Raw genomic sequence first — 12,120 nt, 5'->3', positions numbered from 1 at the left:
CAACTCTCGGTTTTGGCTCAGGTCGTGATCTCAGAGTTGGGAGATCGAGCCCCTTGTCAGGCTCCGTGCTGGGTGGGGAGTCTGCTGGAGATTCTCTCTCCCCTTGCCCCCCCCAACCCCTCTCTCAAATAAATAACTCTTAAAAAAAAAAAAAAAAAGGCTTGAATTTTATCACTGGCAACAAGTACAGTCAGTTGTTTCCCCTGAAATGACAGGTTCACTTTGCTCATTTTAGAGAAGATGTCGGTCAGATACCCGCATCTGAAAAGCACAGCTAGCTCACTCGTTATTGCCAGTAAACGAGCGTCTGCTTCAGCTCACACGCAACTGCGCATTTTCCCGAGACCAAGCAGAAGCAAACAGGCTGAGAGAGCAAGGCGCCATCACCTCATGTGTGCAGCACTCCTCCGCAGGACGGCCTCTGTGTGCGCGTTCTGTTCAGCAGAGACCGTGGTCTTCCAGTACACGCGGCAGGTGGAGAAGTCTGGAGTCAGAGAGACCTGAGTCCCACCCACCCCAGCCGCGAATCACTCTCAGCTCCTGTGGGTTTCCCACACACAACACTCAGGAGACAAAAACGAACGCGTCAGCAGCCCTCAGCTTTAGGCACCCACCACGCACAGGCGGATGCTGCAGCGGGTACCGCCGCAGCCACCGTCTCCTGCCACTCACTCACAAGGGAGGAGGCTGGGCCCCGAATCCAAAACCTCAGCGTCCCTGACCCTGATCCCACAGCACGCATCAGAAATGCCTCACCTGCCCCTTCTTATCCTCCGTACGTCCCTCTGGCTAAACTCACTCTAGGGCAACACAGATCGTAGGAAGACAGGTGCAGACGCAACCACCCCACACACGTACTGGGCACCTGACAACGCCGTCGGTGCTCGCACACCACACACACATGCACCCGGTCTTTACTACTTAGATGGTCACACTTAACGTGGCTTCTGAACTCAAAGACCTCATGACTGATGCGGGGCCTCCTTCCTAACCACTAGGCTGCCAGCCTCACCCGTTCCTCCCACTCTGCCACCAATTCTACCTTGGAGAGCTGCACATTCAGGTCACAGATCTCTTGGCTCACTTCAGGGGTGCACAGCAAATCCGTCAGCGCTTTGTAGAGGAGGCCATTCAGGGCCCTCAGGCGCACATGGTCATCCCTCCTGGTCTTCTCTGAGGTGCTCTTCTTTAGGGACTCCAACTGGGATGGCTTATAAATCTCCATCCGGAAGAACAGACAAAAAGGCCGACATTACAACTATACATTAAACTTCTCTAACTTACAAAAAGGGGGCTGGGAAGGACTTAACACCTTGATAAGAAAACCAACGTTACTCTCAGCCATCTCAGCTTTCATCAAGATACAATTTACAGACCTGGGTCCTTCTAGATTTTACCTAGCATCCCCCCGCCCCCAGAATTAAAAGTACCATCAGTATATGTTTCTCCATCCAAAAATCTTACTGAAACATAATCTACATAGTGTAAAATCCTCCCTCTTAAACAATTTAGTGGTTGTTTAGAATGTACTTTTTGTAACAAGAGACACTTACTACGTAAACTTTCACAGTTCATCCACACATACGTGCGTCATATACAGATGCTAAAAACCAAATGGACGTTTTGATATTACTATCTGATAACACAGACAACATTCCAGAAAACTTCAGAATAATTTTTTTTTTAAAGCCAAGGGGCACCTGGGTACTCGGCTGAGCGTCTGACTCTTGGTTTTGGTTCAGGTCGTGATCTCGGGGTGGTAAGATTGCGCCCCGAGCTGGGCTCCATGCTTAGCGGGGAGCCTACCTGGGACTCTCTCTCTCTCTCTCCCCGACTCTGCCCCTGCCCCCTGCTCACTTGCACTCTCTCCCTCTAAAATGAATAAAATCTTTTAAAAAGTAAAAATTCACACTCCCAATGTCTCTAGTCCCACCCCTGCAGACCCTGTGTCCTCAAGAATGGAAATGGAAGCACTGCCAGGCTGGAGCTCTGCCGACTGCTGGAACCTTATACCCACCAGAATCTAAAGTAGCTCCTTGCGGCTACTCTGTACTTACCAAGTGAGAGCCCAAGGAAGGACCTTCATACCAAAACTTCTTTCTATGGGGAGAAAATAAGAACTACGATACTGGTGGCAAATTAAAGAAAACAAAATCACATACACCAACTCATTACAATACCACAACCCTTCCTAAAGGGCTAAACTTGGGCACAGAAATTATGTTACTGGAGGACCAAGAAATTCAGAATTTTAATCAAAGCATGGATTATAAGGGAGACAGAAGACAGTTTTAACTCAACCTCCTAATGTTTACTTAAGGTCTACTTTCAATCCTGAAGGCAGACAAACGAATCTCAAAAGAACGCCTACCAAACTGCACGCGAGCACTATACCAGGGTTTGCAGCCATGCGTTTGCTGGACTGGACAAGGAAAACGGGTGGTAGGGGAGCGAGTCTTCGCTGCTTTGCTGGGAGATTACAGATAAGCAAGGGACGCTATCTGGACCAGCCATGTGGTGGTGGACTGGAGCTGGACATCAGTATGGACTCAAGTGTCCCTGAGTATCCACGCAGTGGTCACATACAGAGACGTTTACAGGCGAGTGTACACGCAGGGGTTAACAAAAATGTACTTTCTGCTTTGTCAGCTGAAAAGGCCTAAGGGACAGACTCCCCAGCTCTCAGATTATCATCTCTGATGGCGTCCTGCTATCACAGAGCTTCTCGAAGAAATGGCTGACTCCAGGGCTGAGAAAACAAGTGCTAAAAAACGTTTTTAGGGGTGCCTGGGTGGCTCAGTCAGTAAAGCGTCGGCCTTAGGCTCAGGTCATGATCCTGGGGTCCTGAGATCGACCCCCGCATCAGGCTCCCTGCTGAGCAGGGAGTCTGCTTCTCCCTCTGCCCCTCCCACTGCTCATGCTCCATCTCTCTCTCTCTCTCTCTCTCTCTCTCATAAATCTTAAGAAGAAAAAGTTTTTAAACTTAAAAGCCGCCACAAAACCCCATAATGATGAGTGTGCCAAAGACTATAGGAGCTAAATAAAGAGCTCCCAATGGTCAAAGATGAAACAATCTGAGCAAAATAAAGTAGTATTAGGTGAACCCCCAGAAGTCCAGGCTGACGTAAATCAGTAAGTGCTGGACAAGACTAGTGCCTCTCTCTGGGGCACCTGGGTGGCGCAGTCGTTAAGCGTCTGCCTTCGGCTCAGGGCGTGATCCCAGCGTTCTGGGATCGAGCCCCATCAGGCTCCTCTGCTGGGAGCCTGCTTCTTCCTCTCCCCACCCCCCCTTGTGTTCCCTCTCTCGCTGGCTGTCTCTCTGTCAAATAAATTTAAAAAAAAAAAAAAAAAAAAAAAAAAAGACTAGTGCCTCTCCCGCAGAACTGCCCACCGTGAAGTCCCCTAAAGAAGACAGGGCACAATGGGGGGTGGGTAACTCGACAACAGATAAACCTGACGCACGTGACTGCAGTCAGTCATCAGGGCCAACAGCAAGGGTGACAAACACCCTTCTGTGGCCCTCCTCCCAAGCCCCCATAATGCCAGCACGATCGCGACAAGGAAACAGGAAATCACACCAATCCCAGCAGAGGGGCACCCTAGAGAATGTCCAACCAGTGCGCCTCAAAACCATCAAGGCCATCAGACACAGACACAGAAACCACCATTTACAGGGAGCCCGAAAAGACGATTCAGTGCAACGTGGTCTCTGGAGGGGATCCTGGGGCAGAAAAAGAACTTTGGGTTAAAGAAGGAAACTGGAATTAAGGACTCCACTTTAGTCCACAGTGGGGTATCCACACTGGCTCATTCACGTGACGAGCGTGCCGCCCGAACCATCCCAGAGCAGGCAATGTGGGCATCTGCGAACTCCGCACTCTCTCCAACTTCGCTGTAAATCTAAAACTGTTTCCAAAATCTAGTCCGTTAAAACAAACCTACATCTATTACAGAGTTCAAAGTGTGGTGCAGACATCACTGTATTATTATACCCCTCTCACCGGAAGAAAACTATCGTCAAATGAAGCCCAAAGAAAAAAGCATTCAGGTGGACAGAAACGCTCAGGTATCTTTCCCTCTCTGACAAATCTACTTCCAGAAACTGCTAACAACAAGAATCGACAGAAACGCTCCTGACATATACTGTTAGGTTTTTGTAAACTTAAAATCGTGATACCTCAACTGTAAATAAATAAATAAAAATAAAGAGAAAAGAGCTGCGTGGGAAACCGAACAAAAAACAGTGGTGAGTGGTGATGAGGTTCAGGTGAATATACCTGAGGTTCAGCGGGGTGGAGTCCGGAGCCGACAACCAAGAAAGAATTCTTGAGACGTCTTTGGTGCAAAATGGTGGTTTATTTAAGCACTGGGAGAGGACCCATGGGCAGAAAGAGCTCCTGCACCTGGGTTGTGAAGAATGGCCTATTTTATACTTGGGAGGGGCTAGGGATAGCATAAATCTCTAAGGAATTTTGGAAGCAAGGTCTCCAGGACCTTGAAGGGGCTAGCTACTGTTGGGAAAGGGTCATTTATTACCGTTTAATAAAACCTGAGTCATGAGACCCTTCAGATGTATATCGGTGGGTCATATGCTTGGGGGATGATTGCCAACACGTATCTTGGGTGGTTCGAGATAAAGGAAGTTTCTAAAGGAATTTTTATAGTTAAAGTAGACTTACAGGATCTTGGTGGAGGGGAGGGGGTCAGGCTAGGACTGCCTTTTGCCCTTAGCAAAGTATTAACATCGAGGCAGCTGAGTTCCTAGAGGAATGTCACCATGCCTGTTTCAGGGACTTGTCAGTGGGCTGTAGGTAGTAAGGACTGTTTCTTTGTCCTTTAGGGCAGCCAGGAGTGCCTGAGGACTGTTGCATACATCCCATGGGCGGGGGGTTTGCAGGGTGTCAGCTTCTGCTTTGTCCTCAGCTTGCCTTCCGTTCCCTCATCAAGCAGGATTACTGGCAATTCTCCAATAATCGTTAACCTGGCGTGCAAGGGCCGCGCTTGCTGACCAGGTCCTGCTGACCAGGTCCTGCTGACCAGGTGCGCCACACAAACCCCGCCCGTGGACTACGCCCCTTGTCCCGTGGGCACCGCCCCCCCACGGACAGATCCCCCGCACCTGCGTCCAGCCCCACGGACATCGCCCCCGCCCCCTACCTGAAGCGCGTCGCCCTCTGCCAGAAGGGCACCACCCCCACCCCCAGCGCCCCCACCCGGACTAGGCGCGCCTTACTTGGTTTTCGAAGCAAATTTCTTGAGTAGGTTCTTGCCGCACGAGACCGCCGAGCCATGCAGGCCTCGCGCACCACCCGGAAGGAGAGCCGCGTGCCTACCGCGAAGTAATGCCGGGAGCCCCTCGCGAAGCCCCCACCGTCGGAGAGTGACCGCCCACATGGCGGCAGCGAGAGCGCCGGAGCGGGGCGACGGGAGGGGACGCGGGGCGGGGCTGTGGGACGAAGCGGAAGCACGCGGAGCAAGCGGAATTCGGTGACGCAACGTGGTCTGGGGCGGGGAAACCCGCGTCCGGAGCGACGTAGGGGCGGGGCGACATTCCTTCAGGGCGCCGTGCGGCTCGCGAGCTGCTTAAGAGAGCGGGGCGGGGTCTAGAGGCCGCGGCGCCCCGCGGCGACGTCGGGGGGCGGGGTCTGCAGGCCCGGTGGCCGGCAGGGAGTGCGTGGGTTTCGGCGCCGCGAGGCGAGCGGCCTGGAAGGCGGTCGGGCGGGTGCGGGAAGCGGGGAAGTGCGCCTGCGGCGCCCGCGCCACCCTGCTGCAGGTGGGGAGAGGGGGGAGGGGCGGTGCGGACAGCAGCCTCCCGCGCGCTCCAGAGGAGGCTGCCCCGTACCCGGGGGCCCGCCCGGCTCGCCGCCCCGCGCCCCTCCCGCCCGCACGGCCCGGGCCGGAGTCCCTGCGGGAACTCGGCGCACGGGCGCTGTCGCTGGCTGGTCAGTGTCGGGGGCACTGTGACGCACGGCACGAGGGACGGCGGCAGGGCCCCGGGGAGATGCAGACGGAGCCCGGGGTTCACCCCGAAGGCGGGTGCGTGCCTGCTGTTGGGACGGGACGCCAGCTTCCCTCAGAGCTGCCCAGAGGGGGACAAGCTCTGTGCGAGCCCTCAGGGCACAGTATTACTGCTCTCAAGGTTTTTTGGCCAAAAGAATATTAAACTTTTTAAAAATTTATTAATTTACGAGATCTCCTGTCCCAAGGTGGGGCTCAGACGGGACCCTGACGTCTTTTGACTGAGCCAGCTAGGCACCCTTTGGCCAAAGGAACATTAAACCACTCTGTATAATGGACGCTTGTAAAGACACAAAATAAGATTTTCCCCCATTTAATCTGTCACCGCACTGATTAGCCCACATAAGATCATTTAAGTAGCACTTCATTAGGAATGGGAAGGCCACTGAGAGAAGCTAGGATGCTTTCCACCAGATTCTCCATCATCAGTCGTCTGGCTTGGTGAGTGGCACTTCCGACGTGAGGTGTCAGAGTGATGTTCTTCAAGTTCAGCAAAGGGTGGTCTCTGAAAGGGGGTTAGCTGATGAGAACCATTCCCCGTGGTTTGTCTCTAACTGCACATTCTGTTTTGATACCCTCATGCTGGGAAGGGGGAGGCTGTGGGTGGCCTTACAGCAGGACCACCGCTCATCTAACCCCAGTGCGGGGGGGGGGGGGCAAAAACAAGTAGGACAGGCTGGAAGTGCCTTTAATGAGTAGTGGCATTCAGAGGGGAAAGATTTATTAACTGGAATTAGATTAGGGGGAGTTCTCTTCCCAGAAGGCAGAGGATGGGAGTCAGCCCAGAAAAAGAACGATGTGTTACTGAAGGGCGTCAGGGGGATTCAAAACAATGATGGTAACCCTAGCAACCAGCACTAAGAAAGGGCAGTGACCTGAACCCGGCAGGGCCTCTTGACTGTTTTAATACAAAGGCCAAAGTAGACATGCAGCAGTAACCCTCCATCCTCTGGGAATCTTACTGAGCCCAAACCTATGGAAGTTTTCTGGGGCCACTTGTAATTTATATCAATGCACTATGACTGTCCTTGCCCCCAGGGCTGATCAAAGTGAAGACAGAGCCTATAATATGCTTAGCAAGGGCAGGAACTACTCAGAAAAACATTTCTGTCCTCCTGCTAGGAAGGAGGTGGGCCCTACTATCTAACAGCACACGCTGGACACCAGTTTCAGTATGAGGTTGTCCCGACTCAGAACTCAGATATAACGGAGTCGTGGCCAGTTGTAACAACACCTGTCCATAGTATTTGGAGTCTACGTGAGACTCTCCCTCCCTCACCCTCCGCCCCCCCCCCACCCAATGCATGCATGCATGCTCCCTCTCTCTCTCAAAAAACAAACAGGGACGCCTGGCTGGCTCACTTGGGAAGGGTCTGCCTTCGGCTCAGGTGATCCCAGGGTCCTGGGATCCAGTCCGGTATCGGGCTCCCTGCTCCGCGGGGAGTCTGTTGCTCCCTCTGCCCCTCCCCCTGCTCATGTGCACGTGCATTTGCGCTTGCTCCCTGACAAAATCTTTTAAATAAAAAGAAAATGTCCTTTCTTAAAACTAGACACAGAAGCAAATTACATTAAATAGAAATAAATGTAAAATTCTACACATAGGGGCGCCTGGGTGGCACAGCGGTTAAGCGTCCCTTCGGCTCAGGGCGTGATCCCGGTGTTAGGGGATCGAGCCCCACATCAGGCTCCTCCGTTATGAGCCTGCTTCTTCCTCTCCCACTCCCCCTGCTTGTGTTCCCTCTCTCGCTCGCTGTCTCTATCTCTGTCAAATAAATAAATAAAATCTTTAAAAAAAAAATTCTACACATAAAAGACAACTGAAGGAGTAACTTCAATTTTTGCTGACTAAAAACGTAATGAACTAAGGGTGCAATAGGCCTGCTAGGAATACATGCTGCGAAACCAACTTGTGTGGTCAAGACGACAACATGAATGCTGTGTTCAGGTCTTGGGAGCACATTTTTAAACCAACTTGTGTGGTCAGACGACAACATGAATGCTGTGTTCAGGTCTTGGGAGCACATTTTCAAAGGACCTCAAAAACTAAAGTGCCGGGGGGCGCCTGGGTGGCACAGCGGTTGGGCGTCTGCTTTCGGCTCAGGGCGTGATCCCGGCGTTCTGGGATCGAGCCCCACATCAGGCTCCTCCGCTATGAGCCTGCTTCTTCCTCTCCCACTCCCCCTGCTTGTGTTCCCTCTCTCGTTGGCTGTCTCTATCTCTGTCAAATAAATAAATAAAATCTTTAAAAAAAAAAAAAAAACTAAAGTGCCGGAAGCAACAATAATGACAAGGTGTCTGGAAATGCTACCACTTAGGCTGTGATTAAAGGACCTGAAGATACTTAACCTCAGACACATGGCGGTTGTCGGACAATAAACGAGGTTTGTAAAGAGAATGGTCAGGGACTCTGATGCTCCAGGGGGCAAACTAGGGTTACTGGGTAAGGCAAGGACTGTTTTGGTTGGACAGAAGCAAGACTGTCCTGTGCAGTGTCCACCCATGGGGGCTTCTGCCCAAGAGCCCAGAGCTCCCTGTGCACAGAGGTGTTGAAACAGACATCTGGCCATCTGCAGAACTGGTCAGGCCACCAGAGGCCCGCTCAGGCCCCTCCATGGCCAAGACCCTGCCAGTCTGTGACTTAACGCGGCTGCAAAGCCAAAAGCAGTGACTGCTGGAGGAGTGCCGTACGTGCCTCGAGAGAGATGGTGGTTCTGTCCAGCTTCCTTACCTGGGCAGGGGCTCCGGGTACGTCACATCCAGTGCTGCCCCTTTGATGACCCCAGTCTGAAGAGCTTCCACCAGTGCCTCCTGGTCAACTAACAGACCTGAGTCAATGAGACAAGGCCTCTGTGTTACTACGGGCAGGCAGGACCCAGGAAGGATGCTTTGGTCACCATAGCTGCTATTCCAAACATGTCTTGATTCTGTCAAACGTCTTGACAAAGAGCATGCAAGCTTCATTCTGCCAATTCATTATTAGATGTGGTGAGCCATGTGACAGGCAGTACGCTATGCCCCACAGACACGCTATCTCACTGAATCCCACATGTGAGGCCTGACCCCAGGTCACACAGCTCCTAACATTGACCCAGATCTGAGCCCCGCTTTGTTTAACCTCAGGCCTGGGCCTGTCTCACTTTACACACCACCTCCCCAGGTTAGGGACACAGCCCCCAGGTTAAACCCCCACGTTTAATCTGCAAACGCACGTTAAAAACTAAGCCACAAGCACAATCCACAACTGTCTCTTCAAATACGGAAGAGGAGAAGCTGAGAAGAAAATCCCTTCCTTGAGGCAGAGACTGGCAAGGAGCCCAATGACCAGCCTCCTTTCCACTGACCGACTGAGGGGCCGGCCCGCTGGTCAGGACACAGAGTGCCCCTGGTGTGCGGCAGCTGCTGCTGGAGAAGCCTCGTCCCATGCCCTTTCCCAGGCTGTTTTTCCAGAATCTTGGGTATGTTCATGAGCCTCTGACATTACTGAAACCACCTAATGAACTCACTGGTCCTTCCTGCTCACCTAGAAGGCCTGAATTTTTAGAGAACTCTCAAGCGTATTAGCTGAGCACTGTGCAGTTTTCTGCTCTTCCGTCACCAACTCTTTTTGGGTTCCCAGACCCAATTCCAACATGGGGGGGTGGGCCCCTCCTACAAGACCAAGCCATTTTCAGGATACCAGCAAAGTATCTGAGAATTCAACTCAATTCTGACACTGTCTACCTTGGAAATAGCATACGATCCCAGAGGTTACGAGCTCAGTCCTATAAGACTGCCTCCTGCCTCCTGTCCCCCGAATTCAGACACTAGTCAGAAGTCCCAGGCTGTGACGTGTGCTTCTGACCAACTGGCTGCAGATTGGGGGTTCCAGTGACCTCGTCCATAATTGGCTGCAGCGGCTCACAGAACTCAGGGAAACGCTCACGTTCACCTGTTTGTTAAAGGATATGACAGAGGGTAAGAACCAACAGCCAGATGGGGAGGTGCACAGGGAGAGGTCTGGGGAAAGGGCATGGAACTTCCATGCCCTCTCCTGACAGCCTCTCTTTCCAATCTCCAGGTGTTCACCAATCCAGAAGCTTCTGAACCCAGTCCTTTGGGGTTTTATGGAGGTTTCTTTGCATGGCCACCATCGATTAAATCATTGGCCACTGGCTGATTGAACCTCCAGGCCCCTTCCCCACCCCCAGAGGTCAGGCGTGGGGCTGAAAGTTCCAGCCCTCTGATCACATGGTTGGACCTCCTGGCAGCAGCCCCTGCCCTTGAGTGAGTGGGTTCCAGAAGTCACCATCCTTAACAAAAGACACCTTTGTCACTCTCAACGCTTAGAAAATTTTGAGGGTTTGGGGAGCAGAGAGCTAGAACTGTGGATGAAGACCACCGCTGAATAACCAAATATGTATTTCTTACAAATTACAGTCTCGGGGCGCCTGGGTGGCACAGCGGTTAAGCGTCTGCCTTCGGCTCAGGGCATGATCCCGGCGTTACGGGATCGAGCCCCACATCAGGCTCCTCTGCTGGGAGCCTGCTTCTTCCTCTCCCACTCCCCCTGCTTGTGTTCCCTCTCTCGCTGGCTGTCTCTATCCCTGTCAAATGAATAAATAAATAAAATCTTTAAAAAAAAAATTACAAGTCTCAGGTGGCAAGCATTATTTTCCTTCTTTTACAGATGAGACACGGGCGGCTGCTGGTAGCCCCAGGTGCCACATGTCCTCTGGCCCCGAGCCCTACAAAGGTGCGTGGCCTGGATGTCTGATGTCAGCGCTGACCCTCGATTCCTTATAAATGCCACACCGACAAACCCACAACACGTGCAACTCTGTCTTGGATAAAAACACGAAGCACCACATAAATGCTGAATAACCAAACTAACACTAAGTTACCTACTTTTTAAAGTGAAGGCTCAGAAAATTCATGCCCATGAATTTTGCTTAATTACACCTGGAAAACCAAATGTAATGCCTCTACCCCAAGTAGATGCCCTAATTGGGATGTGAAAGTCCTATATTGTGCCATGCTCATCCTTCTTGTTACTAATTTGAGTTTCAAAATGATGTGAAAACAAAAATCAGGAATATTTCTAAACAGAAAGCAGACTCCCTCAAACTCAGCACCACCACCCCCCACCCCCGCCAGTTTACATGGCATTTTTGGACGCACCACCATCAGGAGAAACGCAGATTAGAGGAGCCCTACCGCCGGGACGTTTCCTCCCACGTGACTGTCCAGCCCTGCGGGCGCACGCTCGGTGAAGACAGTACCTCTGCCGATGTTGATGAGAATGGCCGTGGGCTTCATCAGACTCAGCTCCCTCTTCCCAATCAGCCTCTGGGTCTGGGGTGTCAGGCCCACGGCCAACAGCACGAAGTCTGATCGCTGAAGCAGCTCATCCAGACTCTCACAATACGTGGCCCCCACAGCTTCCTCCTCCTCTAATTTCCTATGAAGGGAACAAGGAAGAAAAACCATGTTCTCTAATCAGAAATTCATCACATCGCCCCAGGAAGGAGTTTCTGAAGGGAGCCAAGGACGCGGCCTTCACTGCCGGGTCCAGGACCCATGGGAACCCCGTGGGCACCCCTGGGTTCTCTAAGGGGAGGCCTGGGGGGTCTGTGGGATTTCTCAACAGACGGAGGCTCCTTGAGGCCAAGAGCTGTTTCTCACCCCCAGAACCTGGTACAAGCCCAACGGTGCACACCCGCTCAGTGGCAACGGAACATTACTGAAAGGAAGCAGGTCCCACTCCAAGTAAGAGCGTGAGCATGTACTTCCTTGACCACAGAGCATCACTCTTGTGGGCAAACACATCGGGTTTCCAGAAAACACACAAACAGAGCAGGAGAGGGCCTGGGAATGCTGCTTATCACACAGAAAGCAAGGATCCGGGGTCTGATGCAGGCAGACTTTTGTGTTTTGTTTTGGTCCAATCCTAACTCCTGCTCTGGTTATTCAGCAGAGACCCCAAGATCCCAGAGGTCACAGCATCCTGGGCAGCCGCCACGGCTCTACGAATATGGAATTCCAAACTACACAAATTCTCTCCTAACACCCATGTGGGTGAGGGGACAGCCCCGAGGAGAGATGAACACCCTGCCCACATCACAC

The 12,120-nt window shown here is 52.2% G+C and overlaps 1 protein-coding gene across 1 annotated transcript in view; it reads right to left on the bottom strand.

The window, feature by feature from the left end:
* Positions 1-12,120, bottom strand: part of RBFA (ribosome binding factor A) — a 37,848-nt gene that overhangs the window by 7,773 nt on the left and 17,955 nt on the right. The window contains exons 4-8 of the mRNA XM_034641956.1: positions 11,277-11,455; positions 8,747-8,843; positions 2,058-2,100; positions 1,043-1,225; positions 388-500 (exon numbers count right to left, since the gene is read on the bottom strand). Of these exons, the coding sequence (XP_034497847.1) occupies positions 388-500; positions 1,043-1,225; positions 2,058-2,100; positions 8,747-8,843; positions 11,277-11,455 (615 nt within the window). The remainder of the gene's footprint in view (positions 1-387; positions 501-1,042; positions 1,226-2,057; positions 2,101-8,746; positions 8,844-11,276; positions 11,456-12,120) is intronic.

Source organism: Ailuropoda melanoleuca, chromosome 14 (assembly GCF_002007445.2).
Source record: "Ailuropoda melanoleuca isolate Jingjing chromosome 14, ASM200744v2, whole genome shotgun sequence".
Taxonomy (NCBI): domain Eukaryota; kingdom Metazoa; phylum Chordata; class Mammalia; order Carnivora; family Ursidae; genus Ailuropoda; species Ailuropoda melanoleuca.
The sequence above is the reverse complement of the archived record's forward strand: the minus strand, read 5'-3'. Positions and strand labels throughout refer to the sequence as shown.